Here is an 18,733-nt window from a genome sequence, read left to right as displayed (position 1 = left end):
GATTTCACAGAGGTGATTCTTTTACTTTTTCTTTAATTCAAATTCTTCTTTTAAGAACCTGATTGCTTTTTCCTTGTTCTTAAGATCCAAGGGTTTTGGTTTGTGTTCACCTATGCAAATTGATGAGGATTTTTATCAAGCCTTCCCCAGGAAAGGGGGTGTAGGGCTTGGGGGGATTTTGGTGGAAAGATGTTTCCAAGTGGGCTCTTTCCCGGTTATATTTTGTTAGATGCTTGGTGGTGGCAGCAATAAAGTCCAGGGACAAAAGGTAAAATAGTTTGTAGCTTGGGGAAGTTTTAACCTAAGCTGGTAAAAATAAGCTTAGGGGGGTTTTCATGCAGGTCCCCACATCTGTACTCCAGAGTTCAGAGTGGGGAAGGAACCTTGACACTGTGCCTTGATTCAAAGTGGTGCTTTATGTTGATGGCCTTACAGAGGGATACAGTAGTGTGGCACGGTAAACACAAAAGGTTTGTGTTTAAATGAGGTGGCATAATAAAAAGAAAATCCGCTGTCCAGGATGGGTTAAAAGCTCGGCTCTCGCTGTTGACTTGGTGACATTTACTCCCATTTGCATGCATTTTTGGCTCCATTTCCATCACTAATGAAAAAATGGGCACCGTCCAAGCTCAGCTGCAGCCGATGCGATTGCAAGAACTTCAGATCCAGTAAGCAGTGCTTAATTTGTGCTGGGGCTTAACCCCAGCACCTTTAGCCTTGGAAATTCATATCCCCGGCTTCTCTGCGCTCCTGGCCAGCAGCTGCTGTTGTCCAGCCACCCAGCTCTGAAGACAGTGCCGCTGCCAGCAGCAGCAGCATAGAAGTAAAGGTGGCAGTACCATACCACGTCACCCTTACTTCTGCCCTGCTGCTGCTGACAGCACTGCCTTCAGGGCTGGGCGCCTGGCCAGCAGCCACTGCTCTCCAGCCTCCCTGTCAATGCTTAATTTGTGCCGGGGTTGCCCCCACACCTCTTTCATTACAAATTAAGCACTGCCAGTAAGTTATTTACTAAATCATAGGCAAATGATAGGTAGTGCATCACTGTTTGTGAACTTAATTATAAATATTTTTTAAGGTGAGCTGGCGGGACACACAGGAAGCCTTAGTGGGCCACATTTGGCACACAGGCCACCTATGGGGTCTCACTTCTTTAAACTCTTTATGTACTCACCATATTCTGGTATTCTGGGCCCTGCCTGACCACCAGCAAAAGCTGAAGCAGCCTCATGGCTGCTCTAATTTATGCTCATTTCTGATGGCCACTATAGGTTTGTCATGGAAATAATTTTCTAAGGTATGTGCCAGATTGATATTCGTTGAAAGCCAGGGTATAGCCAGGCATAATGCAAGCTGTACAGCATAGTTCTGCCAGTGTACTGTAGAAAAAATTTCCCAAAGAATCAATCCTGGCTTGATTTCTTTCTGAACAGAGACCAATGAATCATGCTGGGTAAGGGCCTACTCCTGCTGCCACTGAAGTCAGTGAGCTTTAACATTGACTTCACTTGGAGCAGAAGTAGGCTTTATATCAGATATGGAACAAGTTAATTAAATTCTAAAACTTAGTCTTTGACAGTAATTCAGATAAAGCAAATTAAGACTCCAATAACTTTTTACAATACATGTAATTTCAGAGACTTAGCTCACTAAAACACTCAGGGCAGTATATGACTAATAACCAGATTAAAATAAAATCTCATTAGTCCAATACATATTGTGCATCTCATCTAAAAGAGTCTCAATTTTGTCATTTAGAAATATACGGAAATCATGTAAAATGCAAATACTGAAGGGGAGAAGGGTTTGGATTTAAAAAAAAAATATGTTTAAGGTCAATGCACATATTTGCATGTGATGGAATTTGAAAGATCTTTTCTTAATGAAAGGACACCATGGAAGTACAGGAATAGCTTCACTAATATGCCCTGTGCTAGACACTCACTCTCTCTTAACACCCCCGCCCACCTCTCAGAAAGTTTTACAAGGAGATGCTTTAAAGGGGCCTCATAGTACAATTTAAAAATTTATGCATTCTTTCATATACTCGTGTTCTCATATCATCATTAAACCTAAACTGCAATTGACAAATTAAATGGACAGAAACACATTTAATGGTTGTATCACCCTTGTTTTTTGCTGTAGTGCAAAATGCAGTCGACCATAGTGGGTCTCCCAGTCAGTGTGAATTAACAGGTTTCCACTTTTCTTGCTTAAAAGGACAAACAAACTAAAAAATATAATCAAATCAGACTTCTGCACAAGACAGAAATTTACCTATCCCCGCTCTTATAAAGCATCCCATCATTTTCCTTTTCTGGATGGCTCTAAAGTTTTTCTTTGTTTCAAAGCATTCACTTTAGCTAGAAAGAATAGATTATGGAGAGATCATAGTTAAAAGTTTCATTATAAAGCTGACTTTAACATCTACACACCCGGGTAACTAATTTTGGAAATTTAATTGACATGGAGGCTATGTCTGCCACTAATTCTGAAGTACACCAATGACAGTCAAAGTTTAAAGATCATGTCTTGAAATGTTAGCTAAAATTGGGATTTTATAACAAGTCATTCAGTGGGAGCTGGGTGCCTAACTCCCTTAAACCCCTTTCAAAATCTGACATTGAAGATCTAATACTTACATCTTATCTTACGAATGTGATCCAGTTTCAAGTCAGTATTTGCAGGGAAGTACCTGTTCCCCAGGCATAGGGTACCCAAGCAATGAGACAAAAGAAGAAAAAAAGTTTCCTGCATGCATGGGGGTCTGGCACGGAATCTGGCTGAGGAGAAAAGAAAAAACAAACATGTTGACAGTATTTTCACTGTCAAACACAGATGCAGAAAACTTCATATGCAAGCCCTTTTGACATGGAAAAACTTCCATGCTGGTGATCTTGAGTCACTCTGTAAGTAAATTGACTCCTGTGATTGTGGACTTCAAACAAAAGAACACATGCACTGAATAATCCCCATTTTCTTCTCCTGAGAGAGAAACAGAGTCCAGGGGCATTGGCCCACAACCCATCCCTGTCCATGGAATGTTTCTCAAATCCTCAAGAATCACTATAGAAATAAGAATCTCGAAGGACACAGGCCATGTGGTACTTTAAGATGAGTGTTGTTCTGTACTGAGCTTTCAGGTACCATGTGGATTATAGTAGATGACAGGAAATATAGACTATCTGGGATTTTATTTGAGGCGGAGGCCAGAGTCTGCTGGGTTAAGATGGAATGAGAGCTGGTTATACTTCAGTTCATTACTTCTTCTGTTGGGGGTAGCATTATGCACTAAAAATAATTTAGCACTACTGTTTGATGTGCATACTTTGGTTAGATGCCTTTAATAGTGTTAACAAAACATAGTACATGCACTTTTTTAAAAAGATGGTCATCTTTTAAAATGAAGAAAAATTAAATGTGTTCTTGCTGGCTAAGATCTGTACTTTCAAACTAACCTTGTCTTCATGTATGAGTTAAAGCCTTTAAGAGTATAAAGCAGAGACCTTTGGAAAGTTAATACAAAAAAGGCAGATATTTGTACTTTGTACATATTAAGTAACAGTGCATGATATTTGGACAGAGTAGTAGCATGCACTGTTTGGCCAAGGATAAAGTATTATTTTGATAAATAAAGTTCATTTTAAAAGTTCTCAAGAATGTGTTTCCTTGATTTTTTAGCAATTTACGATAATAATTTTGAAAATCTGTGCTGGTAGCTGTTAATATTCTAACTGGAGGCTATTTTTTCCTCTTGTTCTTTAGTTTCAGGAGATCAGCAATCGGTTATTGAGTTCTTATGACACAAACATAGATGAGTTTTTTTCTGAAATTGATTCTTCTATAGCTGCAAGTCGAAATGTGCTTCAACAGTTGGAGGAAAAATTTGCCCCGTTAATAAGCGCAACTGAATGGGAGAAAATACAGATGCAGGTTGGTTTCGGAGCCAATTGGATGATGATCTCAATTCATTTTGCAACTATAGTCAGTGTCAAAGCAGGAAAGTTTTTTCCAGCATATCCTCCATCCAAAAAATTCCCTGGTATCATTTGTCAATCCACACGCTAAAACAATATCTGCAAACTTTTTTTTAAACAGTACAGTACCTTGAAGTTAAACATTTTGCTACAATAACTATTGTTTGGTTTATGATTACAAATAATTCCTCCTGTGTTCGATAAGAAGGAAAGTAATATTAAAGATATTTCAGAATTATCCTGATGTGAAGAGATACAGAACAGGTTTCAATAGATTAAATATTGAAGAACATACCACCAATTGTTACAAAATGCACTTTGAACCTTCTTGTTGTATAGGGTATTGCTGCTATGCATGCCTTCCGATGTTTAGTTATCAGTCTACAATAACTAATATATTTTCTTATTTTCCCCTCAGGCATTTCGGCAAGAGATATTTGACTGCCCTATTTGCATTATGCCACTGTGTCATATCACACATCCTCCAAGTGTCTTCTCTGAGAACAGCAATAATCGGTATTCGCGCCAGACTGTTCTGCTCTCTTGTTCACATATGTTTCATCAGACTTGTCTTCAAGCATTTGAAGAGTTTTCCTTGGGAGAAAAACTTGTTTGTCCCTTATGTCGCTCTTGTTATCAAAAGAAAATTCTTGAATGTTGATATAAACATGTAAACAGTCCAGAATGAGCTACATAATAGAATTTTTAATTGGTTTAATGATAGATAGCCTCACAGGAGATTAGATCCTTGTCAGATCCAGTGTGAGAAAAAACACTTCTCTATGGATGCTGATGCTCACTAATAGAAATAAAAGTTAAATGGGCATTGTGCTATCATTTCTCTGACTTGTTGCTTTTCCTTGCTCTCCACAGTCTTACCTGTCTTCTACTCCCTTTGGTTTCCCTTATGTTCTGTTTTCCCTTCCTGGTCTTCTCCTTTCTTTAACCTCCTCCCTCTCAGAGGCACACTACCCTCTCCATCTCCTGCACATCCCAGGATCTCTTTTTCTTTTCCCTTTCCTTGAGAACTCTTCCCTTTGACTCCTTTCTTCATTCAGTGGATTCCATCTACATACTCCCCACAGGAGTTACTCATGTTGAACAACAAGAAAAGACAGATTCCCTTGATAGCAGCGCCCAGGCAGTTGGAAATACCACCGATGAGTGTGGAAGGAGATGCATTACTTCTTCAGCTCCTTTTAGTAGCTGAATGCAGCTGGGCTGGCTCCTCTCCTTTAATGGCTGGAAACCACGTTACAAGGTCAACTATAGGCAAATGGGAAGTACTGCAAAATAGCCCTACTGCAAATGTGGCTGAGTGGTCCCCATAAAGGAACAAATTGGTTCAGGAACTTGTCATGACAGTGGGACCAAGTAATATCGTCCAGGTTAGAAGAGACCAAAATGCATTTAAAACCTTTCAGTTGTGGACTGTTACCCTTGAACTTTGAGTTAAGGCCTAAAATCCCTTGATCAATGTCATGCACCCAGGAGAGCCTGAAAGCTAAACTTTTGTTAAAATGTTTCAGATGCTTTAGGAAACTATATGACTCACAATGCTGAAAATGCTTGCGGACTGCCCATATTTAAATTAGAATGGTTTTGTGTCAAAGATTACCGAAAAGTACTATTGATAGCCTGTGTATTTTTCCATTAACTAAAAACTAAAATTAGGATACAGGCATGTAAAAGGTACGGGTTTGCTTTTTGATGATTTTGCTACGTTTGTCTTTTGCTTTATTTCTGCTCCATGTTTTGGTCCAAAGGGTGTAACGCCTACAGAACCTATCGGGATCTCTGCTACCCCCCTATGATACTCTGAACTTGAACAAATAGCTTGTTAGAGGCTCTCAAGCTTTTTACACACATTAAGCCACCCTCCACAGTGAGGTGGAATGCATATTGTGACAAAGTTCCTCCTCAGCTTTGGTGGGTCCTGCACTTTTTGGCAGATTTGCTCACCTCAGAGGTTCACGGCAGCCCTCATTTTGGCCGTTTCTGCTAGAGGCTCAAATCTGCCATTCACTCAGCTAACCTCATCGCTGGCCAGCATGGAGGAAATGGAGAACAATCTCCACAGTCTCTGCTGTCCCACCTAGTGTGTCAGGGACAGGCCATATCCTTTTCCAATTTAGACCTTCCCTTCTGGTGTTGTCACAGACCAGGTCAACTCCTCCTGTGTCCAATCAGGAATTGGGGGAATGGGGGTTAACCCGGGCCCGCCCTCTACTCCGTGTTCCAGCCCAGGGCCCTGTGGATAGCAGCTGTCTATGTCTTCTGTATCAGCTGTGTGACAGCTACAACTCTCTGAGCTACTTCCCCAGGGCCTCCCCCCAGCACCTTCTTTATCCTCACCGCAGGATCTTCCTCCTGAAGCCTGATCACGCTTGTACTCCCCAGCTCTCCAGCAGCACGCCTTCTCACCCCCTGCTCCTTGCATGCCCCCCCGCTAACAGATGGGAGGTCCTTTTAAAACCAGGTGTCCTGATTAGTCTGCCTGCCATAACTGATTCTAGTATGTTCTTAATTGGCTCTGGGTGTCTTAATTAGCTTGCCTGTCTTAATTGGTTCTAGCAGGTTCCTGATTGCTCTAGTGCAGCCCCTGCTCTGGTCACTCAGGGAATAGAAAACTGTTCATCCAGTGGCCAGTATATTTACCTTCTACCAAACTCCTGTACCCCACTGGTCTGGGTCTGTCACAATATGTTACAGAGGAGTAAATTGTAAGGCATGCACAGACAATGGAGAAACATCTTACAAAGACTCAAAAGTCCATTGTTTATTTTTAATACAAATGTTGACCAAAAAAAGCACATTGTAAATCACAGTTTGACTTCATTGAAAACAGAGTTTAACAAAAATATTACTAAAAACACACAAATTGTGACATTTCAAATAAAGGGAAAAGATACTAAATCTACTCCTTTTCACTATTGCACTGTGACATTCAAACCATCTAAAAAGGCAGTTGTTTTCATATAGTTTTGTAACACTGCAAGGTAACCACAACTGAAAATTTTATGAAGTACACATTTTCTGATGACCTAAATTAAATTAACCTCAAGGATTTGGTGGGGAAGATGCATCTGCTACAGATTGGTAACAGATACTTTAGTGCTAAAAACATTTTTCAGACATATTTTGCTTCCAAGATATGAGAATGCCCACATACAAAAGTTTTTAGTTAACTAAGGCCTTGATACTGCAAAGAATTAAGCACTTGCCTAACTTCAGCATGTGAGTAGTTCCACTGAACTCAACAGGACTGCACATATGCTTAAAAGTTACGAATGCATAAATTTCTGCAAAGACAGACCTACACTGTTAATATTGGAATGAAAGAGCCTGAACCTGCATGAGGAAAAATGCCCACTAATTAGCTGAACCTGTATTAGACTTTTTTTGATCTGCCATTGCACCACCATTAGTGCATAGGTACGGTCTAATGCAGAAAAGGTGGTATTTTTATGATGTCATCTAACCCTCCTCAACGCATGCCTAGACAATAAAGTTATAAGAACGCTGGTGGCAGTCTGAGCCTTGGGTGTACTCCCACTCACGGCAGTGCAACCCCTGGGATTTTGCTTTTTTAAAAAAGCTTAGCATAGACAAGCCCACTGAGTTCAATGGGTGTTTTGCCTGAGTCGGGGAATCACTCTTACATATAGATAGAGGAATCTGAATACTCTGTATTTTTAGTTTGTGTATGTGTATTGCTGTATTGGTCACAGGCTACAATTTTAAATCCACAATCCTAACATATCTTCATTTTCTAAATTTCTATACCAATTGAAACCAGATAAGACAAAATATTTTAAGGTTACCTTTAAAAACTGGGCAATGGTTGAATTTTTTGTTCACAACTTTTTCATTGTACTTGAAACCAGAAGATTTTGTGTAACTTTTCTGAACTGGGAAAAGGCATTAGTGTTAGAAAACATGTTTCAGTTAGCAGGATGTTAAACAGAATTTTGCCCATAAGCTTTTTAGCATGACCATCTTATCCACACTAAAAGCAAGGTCATCATCTTTAACATCATGCTGTCTGAAATGTGTTAGTTTGTATGTTTTCTAAATTTTCTCCAATATGGACGAAGGCCAAACTACACACACGCAGCATCACTTGCTTTTTGGCTCCTAATGAGCAATTAAGGAAACACAACACAAAAGTACAGAATAAAACCCTTCATTTCTTGGTGCCATAGTAGTTTGGCTTGGGAATCACAACTGTAAAGAGCTGCTATATATTGATGTACCAACAGATTCATTTTTTATCTCCAGTGAGGTGAGGCATATTCATAAAAAAGGGGGCATATTAAGTGCCCAGTCTTTATTTTAATGGAATTCTGTGGTGACAACTGAATGACCAGACAGTACTGGTATTTCCAGAGTATCAATACTTGTACTAAGAAACCTTATATGGGACTACTGGGGGAGCAGACAGGCATTAAATAAAATCAAAGCTGATGTCCTGAGCTTTCATTCCTTGAAGCAAATAGAAGTGATGAGTGAATGGGGTAGGCAGGCTAAAGTCCTGATCATGAAGGAAACCTTATAATGACCTTTAAAAAGTTACTTTGTGTACAAATTACATTTAATGGAATAAATAGAAGAGCAGCATGTTGAAATAACTGGTACAAATATCTAGAAAGACAGCATAATTATGTATTATTTAAAAACGTTTGATATAGATACCCCCCAGATTTTACAAACTTCTCTGTAGACATCTGAACAGTTTTCAAAAATTGGGGTTTCATAACAAAGTTTTAATTTTGATCAGATACAACTTTTAGATAGCTCTCATCCAAGTATGTTGGGCTGAGATCATCAGCATTTACTTCTATTACATTTGTTAAAGGATTTCTCTTTTATTACTCTTCAGCCATTTTGCCCAACTGGAATCAACCTGTAGTGTAGTTGAAACAATCAAAGATATTTTTGGTTTCAAATTTAAAGCTAACAAATATAAATCTGAATTATTAATAAAAGTGGCTATTAGGAAAAGTCCATGAATGAACAATGAACTAGGCAAGCAATGGTTATACAGAATTTAAGATCCTATTTCACCTTTCCTATTTTTAATTAAAAAACAACTTTGCTACTAAAACTTGCAGCTATCCTTACACTTCATAGTTTACTTGTAATTGAAACCAAAGCTACTGTTCTCCTGTAAAATGTCTTGCAACCATAAGTAGATGGTTATTTTGTAACATTTTCTGCAATTCTATTTAACTGAAACATCTGTACATTATAAAGTTAAGGGCAACTTGTTGACACATACTATTTAATCAAAAATAAAGCTGAAAACTTATCTGTGGAAAAAGTACAGTAAGAGAGTCTTAAGTTAGTGGGATAGGAAAGTATTCTAGAAAACAATGGATTTCACGTTTAGACTTCCTGCTAATTAGCATAGGTGTAGTATGACTCTATATTTGGAGAAGCAGCTCCAGTCAGGCCAATGGGGCCTCGTGTGGGGGGAAAATTCTGCATGTGCCCGGGACTTGCAGTTTGGGGGGCTAATTAGTACCATTATACATCATACATCCGAGTTCTATTTAGATTAACTCATTCTGTTATTTCCCATCTTGTCTATCCAGGCAAAGGTGAAAATCTTATGTTTGAAGTACATATTGATGACAGTTTGAAGCCACTGAATGATAGTACCTACTGAAGTACATGAAAAGGAAAAGGGAGTCAAAATGTTAAGTTTTAAGAATGCAGGGACCAATCCAGAAGAAAGCATCATCTGATTCATAAGTTCCATGTACCTAATGGAAACGTGGGCTTCTGTTTCATGAAAACTCCGTTTTTAGAGGTCAACCAGTTAGAGGAAAAAAAACATTCACATTGTCATCACTGGTAATGCAGAAGGTACCAAAACCCTGTAAAAGTGTTTACAACTATTTTGTAACTTGGTGTCCTGAAGGTCAGGCTCAATACCAGTCCACCTCCCCACAGGATACTCTTTCCTACAAGTATACCAGGGTCCTCAACATTTTAATCCTAATGTGGAACATGTAAGAGTTTGTCTCATGGACAACGTGCCCTCTTGTTTACTACTACACAGACCACATCCCTCCCATTCATGACATCCCGGAGGAAAATACAGACTAGCGAGCACCATAGGACAAACCAGTTCCACATAGCGCACAGTTCAAAACCTCTAGATATCCTTTAGTAACTGCAGGGTCCTCAGCCTCAGTCAAGCCAAAGTCAAAGTCAGGAGTTGTGTGGCAGGGGAGAAGGACAAACCAAAGACTATGACAAAAAGGGAGTTCCACAACTTCCTATATGCTGGAGTTGGAGATTTGTTTAAAAACAAAAAATGTGGGGAGGAGGCGGGGGGGCCGGATGTGGTGAGGGTTTCTCATAATTTGCTGCAAGCCAATGTATTCCAGGGCTATGGAGCCAGCATCAGAACACCATGGATGTCAGCTCTTTCCTCTGTGCATCCTTGCTGACTGTGATGCACTCAAAGCAAAGCTTGAAATAACTCAGTTAATATTCATCTACAAGAGAACATCAGCTCCTTTAAAAAAGCACTTTTCTGCCAGTGGCACATTTAATCAGTACTTATTTGATACCAGAGGTAGTCTGATTTATATGATACTCTAAGGCTAATGCCACATTTATTTTAATATCTGTAAATGCTGGCCTTTTTGGACAAGAATATCCCTCAGAACATTATCAATGACTCTAAGACCTTATTTTGACATTTGAAAATGCCAGGGATCACAGTGTTAAAAGTATCTAATTTGTTTTTCTGAACAAGATGAAGTATATTTCTTTTTTTTTAATTAACTGTATTGTCCTAATTATGCATGTAAAATCACTTGAGGTGAATTATACTACTGTATGTTTTAAAAACAGCATGCTCTAGTTTCATCTGAGCATGTGTAAGATACAAGAGAAGATTCAGTGATACTCTTTGGGCTTAATACTTTGCAATAAGATGGGCTATTTAGAACACAATAGAAGCAAGACTGAATTGCCTAGAACAGATACATGCATTGCTTTCTGCAAAACTCTTGACAATTTGGGCTAAAGGGTATCATGTTATACTTATGAAATTCAAGGAAAAATAGTACAGATTGAGAGCAAGTGACCTTAAATCCTTATGTTTCTTTGGGAACAGGAAGGGCTAGGGTTATATTTTATGACTAAATGGTTTATTCTAGGTCCCCCAGAATACCGTCGCAAAGACATCAACCTAACATATGTGAACGCTGGCAGAGACTCATCCAGACAATCACATATTTGATATAAAAATTCATCTTGAAAACTTCACCTTCTATCCATTTCTCATGTGTACCGTGATGTAGATTCAGTAAATAAGGACTGCCTTACCCGTTTCTAATTTAGACAGCAGATTCTTCAGGGCAGGGACCACCTCTTCCCTGGTTTGCACAGCACTGCACACACAGGAGCACTCTATACTGTATCGGATTACAAGAGGCTTCGGGAGCATGGAGGATTAATACTCCCACAGCTCCAGTGGTTGGTGATACTGTTGAAGCTTTAATATGGTACTTCTGAACCAAAACACAAAATAATTTCTTGTTAAATTCTTTAATTTCTATGACACGAGAACAGTCAACTGTGTAAAAGATATTGGAGAAACAGGGCCAACAATAAACACCATTACAATCTGTAAACAAAGTTTCCTCTGAATCCAAAAATTGTTACTTCTAAAGTAACATCATACCAATTTAATTTTCACCTTAAAAAGGTAAATACGGAAGATGTGCTTACACTTAAAAATCCCACCATATTACAACAATTCTGCCACTATGCATTGAATATTGTGCTACCAACACAGGAGAAAGCCAAGAGGTGGCTAACTTAAGACACTTAATTCACATACCACAAATCAGACCAAAAATGTATCTTGTTTATCAGACAGGAGCATCTCTGTGCTTTAGCCTCATAAAAAATTAGGCAGATGTTGATGTCACCAAGATCTGCTGTATACACCTGAAGGAGGTACAGACCACCTGACTACATGAGACAAAAAATTGGAAGTGCACTGTCAATATCCATTAATGACTTCTCCATTGCTTCTGTGTAAATGAATTTACCCTTCTGTGACTATAGGACCAATGTGTTATATTTACATTTGAAAGTAGCATTGTATCTGTAAAAAGTTTTGCATATAGAATGTCAGTTTCAGGACTTTTAATGTAGACAGTGTCACAATACAAAAAGTAGATATTAAACCACTGTCAGCAGCTACAGAAAGGTTGGACTTTCTCTGAAGATTAATCCACTATAAGAACCACACTGAACCTAAACTTTTGCCTTTCTTCCAGTATATAGTGTCTTTATTTAAGTACGCTTTTTAACCAATATATATCTGTGACTCTAAGATTCAAAGTACAACCCACTAGATGGAGTGCAATCAGTATGCTGCAGTGTTTGTTTTGGAAGAAAAAGAAATACTAAGACAAGGGGGAAAACACTCCAAGTCTTTCTTCTTTTTCTGCCTACATACTATAACTTGTATTCTTACTATTTGTGAACCTATCTACCGGAGCTTGCCTCCACACAACTCACTAGCCAAACACAATCCATTTTGGGGAATCATATATAAGCATGGTGAATTATTTGACTTTTTCTTAATTTCCTTGGATTCTTGACAGAACACATATGCCCTCAAAAAAAAAAAAAAAAACCAGTCCGTTTCTGCTGTGGACTCAATACTGAGAGAAGGATGAAGATCAAAATTAAGGCAGAAAGCATCCAGAGCTTGAGCAGAAATTTTTGCTTTTTGATCTTTATGCAGACAATTTCTTCTGGGAATCTGATCAAAAAATTCTTACTGAGGCAACTACCTTAAAGTCAGTGTTACAGAAAGCTGGAATATGTTTTATAAAATTAACTAACCCTATCATATGTCACAATTTACCACACTCCCAGTGGGGATATGGTACAATTATAGTCATATTATCATTTCCAAAGATTAAAAGTTGATAATTTATATTATCATTCTTTACACTTCTAATGCATAAGCCCATACACTCTCAACGGATACAAGGAGTCAATGCTTTTACTAATAAATCTTGTAATGTTTATAACGTGAATCCATTTTTTTAAAAGTAATTTAGGTGTAGTTATCTGTTCTTGGTTGGAACTATGCCTCAATGGAGAGAAAAATAATTTCTGCTGTCCAAAAACTCAAAAATAAATGTAAGCAACAGAAAAAGATGCTTGTAAGTCTCAATGAAAACTAGCAATTTTACTCTCTCAAAAATGGTACAACATACCCAAACCTAATAAGCAGTAGATATACCTCAGAAATTATTGCAACAGTATTCATATTATGCCCAATTTCCATTCAGAAAAGGCCACTTCAGGAAACCATTATTTTTGTGGCTGTTGCTTGGGGTTTGCTTGTGAAGCACTCCACTAAGCTCCCATCTCACTCATATTTCATTAAGCGTAGGTCCAGAACTCATACATTACTCAGGAAGAGAACAGATAAGAGATACTTGACATCAGAAGAGACTAACTTGTTTCAGAATCTTACTGGATATAAGCCCATTATCATGGTTTGATTGAGTGGAAGGGCTCAGACCTCAAGTGGACATATTTCAGTTTTACATAAATATGAAAGAAGAAACATTAAACTTACCAAAAAATGTTTTAGTAACCTTGCCTGATCTGTCTACAGAACACACATAGACATGCAATGGTCCTCCTTAGAGTCTTTATACTTCCTCTTTTCAAGTCAAGTGTTAGTGCAGCAGTGTTGGACAACAGGCAAAAGTATAAATATTTTAATATTGACCTGTGATTGTCACATACTACTTGTAGGACTTCTGATTCTATAGCAATGCTAAAGAAAATACCGAATTTCTCCTCATCAGTGCCATTCTGGGTCTAAGGGCTCAGAGCAGCTAAATCATGTTACATTGCAGAAAGCTTCATACTCACAAGAAAGATTGAACTGTAGGTTTTGCTGACAACTGACTGCATCATTTCTGTAAGCTTAGTATTCAACATATATTGTATACTACACACGCTATATAGTACTATATATGCAGATATAGTCCTATATAGTATATAAGAGAAACTAAAGACTTAAAGAGATTAGTGAAAAATAATGGCTTGCACCGAGCTATAAACATTCCTCTGTGTGTGTGTGTGTACACATATACGAGAGAAACTAAAGACTGAAGGGGTTAGTGAAAAACAGAGATTAGTGAAAGAGAGTGGCTTGCACCACTGAGCTACAATATACTGCACTATTATGACCAGGACTTAACTCAGAAAACCCTTAAGGAAACTGTGCAGCTGCAGATAACTAGACAAAGTCTATGCTACTTGTGTTGATACGTGTGTGCACACACAGAGTTCACAGAAGTTTATGTGCGTATATTTTGAAGGGCGACTGACCTCTATAGCATAACACTTACTGTAAGTTATAGTACTGTAAGAATTATAACAATAAGAGGCCAGCAGAGCTTTCTACAAAGCATACTGGGCTCAGATTTAACAGCAAAGTATGTTAGAATTTATCTTGTGTTCATTAGACTTGATAAGACACCTTACGATTACCACTGAAGAAAATTACCTTCTGTCATTTAAAACTAAGAATAAAAAGCCTACAATGCTGAGTCTGTAAGTGTGCTTCATGATGCCAAACCTTACATACAGCCTAGTGAATCCTGTATGAAAGTAACAGTGATCTCTCCGAATTACTTCAATTTTTTAATGAATTCTTAGTAGAAAAGAAGTGTGCCTTGCTGTTAAAGACACCTAAACATTCCTAATTAGAGTTATATTGGGCTTCAAATGTACCCTTTATTTCCAAGTCTCAGAGTTGTTCACCAGCATTATATTTATATCACAGAGGAGGTATTGTACAGTTAACATGGTAGTAGGGCATCATATCTAGAAACATGAGGCTCTGTCCAAAGAGGAATTAGTTATTTTTCTCGGCTTCCAGTCTTCAGGGCACCTCCTGCATAAACTGATGGGGAGTATACAAAATCAAATCAGAAATGGTAGAACCTGAAGTAGCTTGGTTTCTCAGAAATACACAGTGTGAAACATGAGAGAAGATTGGACCCAAAATTAACAAGTGAAATTAATACAAAGATATTTTGATGAAGATGACAGGAATGTCATGAGGTTGAAGTTTTCAGCTCTATTGATTGAAGATGATTGCTTCTCACAGTGTTTTCTGATGCCCATTTGCAGAAGGCTTTGTTGTCTCAGAGTCTCTTGCATTGTTCGACAGATGAAGTTTATCTAAACCTGCATAGGTAAGGTATTACACATAAGGTAAAATGCAATTTTCTGCTTTTCACATATATAGATATTTACAATGGAAAACTGCTAAAAGCACATTGTATTCAAACCAAATTGTGTTTGGATTTATTTTCCATATTTGCTTAAGGCCAAAATCAATCTTTTTCTCTGAGGCCCCTCTCGACATGCTCTAAAAACTCCAGGGCCTATTGGGAAGGAGGAGGGCAGGCCGGGGCAGGGGCCTTGCACATAGGCGTAGTGTGACTTCTATTTCGGGGGGGACAGGGGACAGCAATCCAGGGAGGGAGTGCCATCTCCAGCCCCTGACTCAACTCAGCGGGCTACTCGCCTGTCTGGGTTGGGGGAGGGGGCCGATGCAACCAAAAATTATAACTCAAAGGTGGGGGGCTTAGCTCAAAAAGTTTGAAAACATCTTAGGGTGCAGGAAGGGGGTAGCTCAGGATGCAGGGAGGAGGCAGTTATCAGCTGTGGGCAGGAAGGAGCAGCTCAGTAGCTAGGGACTGTGTGTTGGCAGGACGTAGTTCAGAGTGCAGGGAGGTGGTAGCTAGAGGCTGTGTGTTGGCGGGGCATGGCTGTGGGTGCAGGGAGGGGGTAGCTGGGGCTGTATGCAGGCAGGGGGTAGCTCAGAGTGCAGGCAGGACATAGCTCAGAATGCAGGGAGGGGGGTAGCTAGGGGCTGTACGCCGGCAGGGGGTAGCTCAGGGTGCCGGCAGGGGGGTAGCTGGGCCTGTGTGCTCAGAGGGCTCCCCTGCAGTTCCTTTTCCCGGAGGGGTCTGCCAGCCATGGAGCCAGGTCTCCCCACCAAGGTGGCTCTTACCGGATGTCTCTGCAAGAGCAAAGGGGGCTAGGACTCGGGAGCTAAGAAGCAGCTTTAATTTTGGGGGTACCAGCAGGAGAGGAGAGAACTCTGTGGCTGCCTGCTCCATGGCACCTGCCAGAGCACAGCTGCCCCGCACTGCCCGGTGTAATGGCAAAAACAGCAGCCGGCACCAACACCTACTGAGCCTGCTCAGTTCGGGTGAGCAGGCTCAGTACAACCTAGATAGGAAATTCTGCCAGGGAGCTGTTTGCCACTACATCGGCTCTGGCTTCCTGCCTCCGACCTGGCCAGGGGTCAGGGACAGGAGGGGGAGAGGTGGTATAGATTTGCACCCCGGGTTCTTGGGCTGCAATTGAGGGGGGGGAAGGGTGGCAATGCCCTCCATGTCCACAACTCTGCACTTGGGCTTAGGGCTTCTGCCTCACAGGGAGCACCAGGGCTCCCCGTTTCAGCCCCGCGGGGTGTGCAAGGGATCGTGGCTTCAGCCCTGTTCCTCCTAGGAGTCCTGGCTTCAGCACTGCGGGGGTGCTGGGGATTGGGGCTTCAGCCCCGTGCCTCCCAGCTTGAGTTCTGCGGGGGCCGCCGAAAATCAGGATCTGGGTTTCAGCCACGGGGCCCCCTTGAAAGGGCTTGCCGACCCCCGGTTGAGAACCATTGCTCTAGTTCAAACAGGAATTACTTCAGGGAAGTCCTCAGGCCTGTGTCACACAGCAAGTCAGACTACATGATCACAACCTTCTGGTTTTATAATCTATGAACATTTTCAAAAACAGGAGCCTACAATTAAGCTCTTAAATCTGCACTTTAAACAATTAAGGATGGGTTTTCAAAAGTATTTCAGTGCACAAGTTCCATGGGTACTTTTAAAAATACTACCCTTAGTGGTCTAAATATGGACTTTGGAACCTAAAGTTCAGGTCTTTTTTTAAAAATTGAATTCTAAGGGCACAAAATGAATATCCCATCTTAGAACTTCCCCACTCTTGGATCCTCATTCCCTACCCAAAGTCACAACTATTCCCCTAGCAATCAAAAACAATGACATATAAAATAGGATACTCAAGGCACTGAACAAGGTGAACTCAAAGATCCTCTTTTCATGACAAGTCCCTATCTAATGAACAGGGAGATCAAACCAAACAGATAAACAAGAAATTAACAGCAGTGTATCACGTCTATCAAGAACAACTAAGACGAAGCTTTCTTGAATACATATTCCTAGCACAAGATCTACTGATGAATCATAGAAAGATAGAACTGAAAGGATCTTGAGAAGTCATCAATTCCAGTCCCCATTGCTGTGGCACGACCAAGTAAGCCTAGACCATCCCAGACAGGCGTTTGTCCAACCTGTTTTTAAAAACCTCTAATGATGGGGATTCCACAATCTTCCTTGAAAGCCTATTGCAGAGCTTAACTACCTCTATAGTTACAAAGTTTTCCTAATATGTAACCTATATTGCCCTTGCTGCAGATTAAGACCATTACTTTTTGTCCTGCTTTCAGGAGACATGGAGAACAATTGCGCACCATTGTCCTGATAACAGCCCTTAACATATTTGAAGACTTATCAAATTCCCCCCTTAAGTCATCTTTTCTCAAGGCTAAACACATAGGCGCCGACTCTATGGGTACTCAGGGGCTGGAGAAAAATTAGCGGGTGCTCGTCCGCAATTCATACTAATGGAAGTCTGTATAATATATCAGATTGTCACATATTACCTACATGTGTGTGCACACAAACAAAAAACATGTACAAACCAACTAGTGAAGTGTTAAGATTTTATATTTAAGCAATTACACAATCATAAAATGTGACAGGTAAGACTGAACCAAAAAAAACTTCTTTCCATCCCTTTGTAATGCATACATATAACAATACCGGCAATGTGTTCACAGATTCTTTCTAGATTACAACACAAAAAAATATGAGCACAAAGGAAGATTACTGACTAAGAATCCATGGTTCTTCGAACACATTGACAGGATAGATCCACATTCTAAGGAGCACTTATATTTTCTTGCTATAGTCACAACTCTCTGGGAAGAAGTGACCACTGGAGTCTCAGGCACTCACCTTCACAGCACTGAGTGTTCAGACCCAAGATTATAAGAAACAGCAGTCTAAATCTCACTACTGGATCTTTCAACTTAATCAAATTCCATTCAAGAGCCTGAAGAAGTTGGTACAGTTGGTGAGGAGTGTGTACCTAGACAAAAGCGGCAAAGAGACCGGTGGCACCTTATAGACTAACAGACGTATTGGAGCATGAGCTTTCGTGGGTGAATACCCACTTTGTCGGATGCATGTAGTGGAAATTTCCAGAGGCAGGTATAAATATGCAAGCAAGAATCAGGCTAGGGATAACGAGTTAGTTCAATCAGGGAGGATGAGGCCCTCTTCTAGCAGTTGAGGTGTGAACACCAAGGGAGGAGAAACTGCTTTTGTAGTTGGCGAGCCATTCACCGTATCTAGGCAGTCAACCTACATAACGCAAGCTCTCTCCCTTGAATATTTACAGCACAAAGCCCCACACTTGTGAGATTAAGTAGCAGCAAAATCCGTTAAAGGAGGTGGCTCTCATGAGAGCTAGTTAAATAAAGATAGCAGAACTGTTCTTCTGAACTGATCACAAGTCATGGAAACCAAGTCAAGAGAATT

The 18,733-nt window shown here is 40.0% G+C and overlaps 2 protein-coding genes across 6 annotated transcripts in view; one reads left to right on the top strand and one right to left on the bottom strand.

The window, feature by feature from the left end:
* RNF32 (ring finger protein 32) overlaps positions 1-5,682 on the top strand; it is a 51,064-nt gene extending 45,382 nt beyond the window's left edge. For both annotated transcript variants that reach the window (XM_073334562.1, XM_073334560.1), the window contains 2 exons: positions 3,766-3,933; positions 4,396-5,682. In XM_073334562.1, coding sequence (XP_073190663.1) covers positions 3,766-3,933; positions 4,396-4,638 — 411 coding nt within the window. In that variant the 3' untranslated portion in view covers positions 4,639-5,682. The remainder of the gene's footprint in view (positions 1-3,765; positions 3,934-4,395) is intronic.
* Positions 5,683-8,331: 2,649 nt separating this feature from the next.
* Positions 8,332-18,733, bottom strand: part of LMBR1 (limb development membrane protein 1) — a 151,821-nt gene continuing 141,419 nt past the window's right edge. For 3 of the 4 annotated variants that reach the window (XM_073334558.2, XM_073334557.2, XM_073334559.2), the window contains one exon: positions 8,332-15,236. In XM_073334558.2, the coding sequence (XP_073190659.2) occupies positions 15,151-15,236 (86 nt within the window). In that variant the 3' untranslated portion in view covers positions 8,332-15,150. The remainder of the gene's footprint in view (positions 15,237-18,733) is intronic. The other variant, XR_012157623.2, reaches the window with a different exon arrangement.

Source organism: Lepidochelys kempii, chromosome 2 (assembly GCF_965140285.1).
Source record: "Lepidochelys kempii isolate rLepKem1 chromosome 2, rLepKem1.hap1, whole genome shotgun sequence".
Lineage (NCBI taxonomy): Eukaryota > Metazoa > Chordata > Testudines > Cheloniidae > Lepidochelys > Lepidochelys kempii.
The sequence above is the reverse complement of the archived record's forward strand: the minus strand, read 5'-3'. Positions and strand labels throughout refer to the sequence as shown.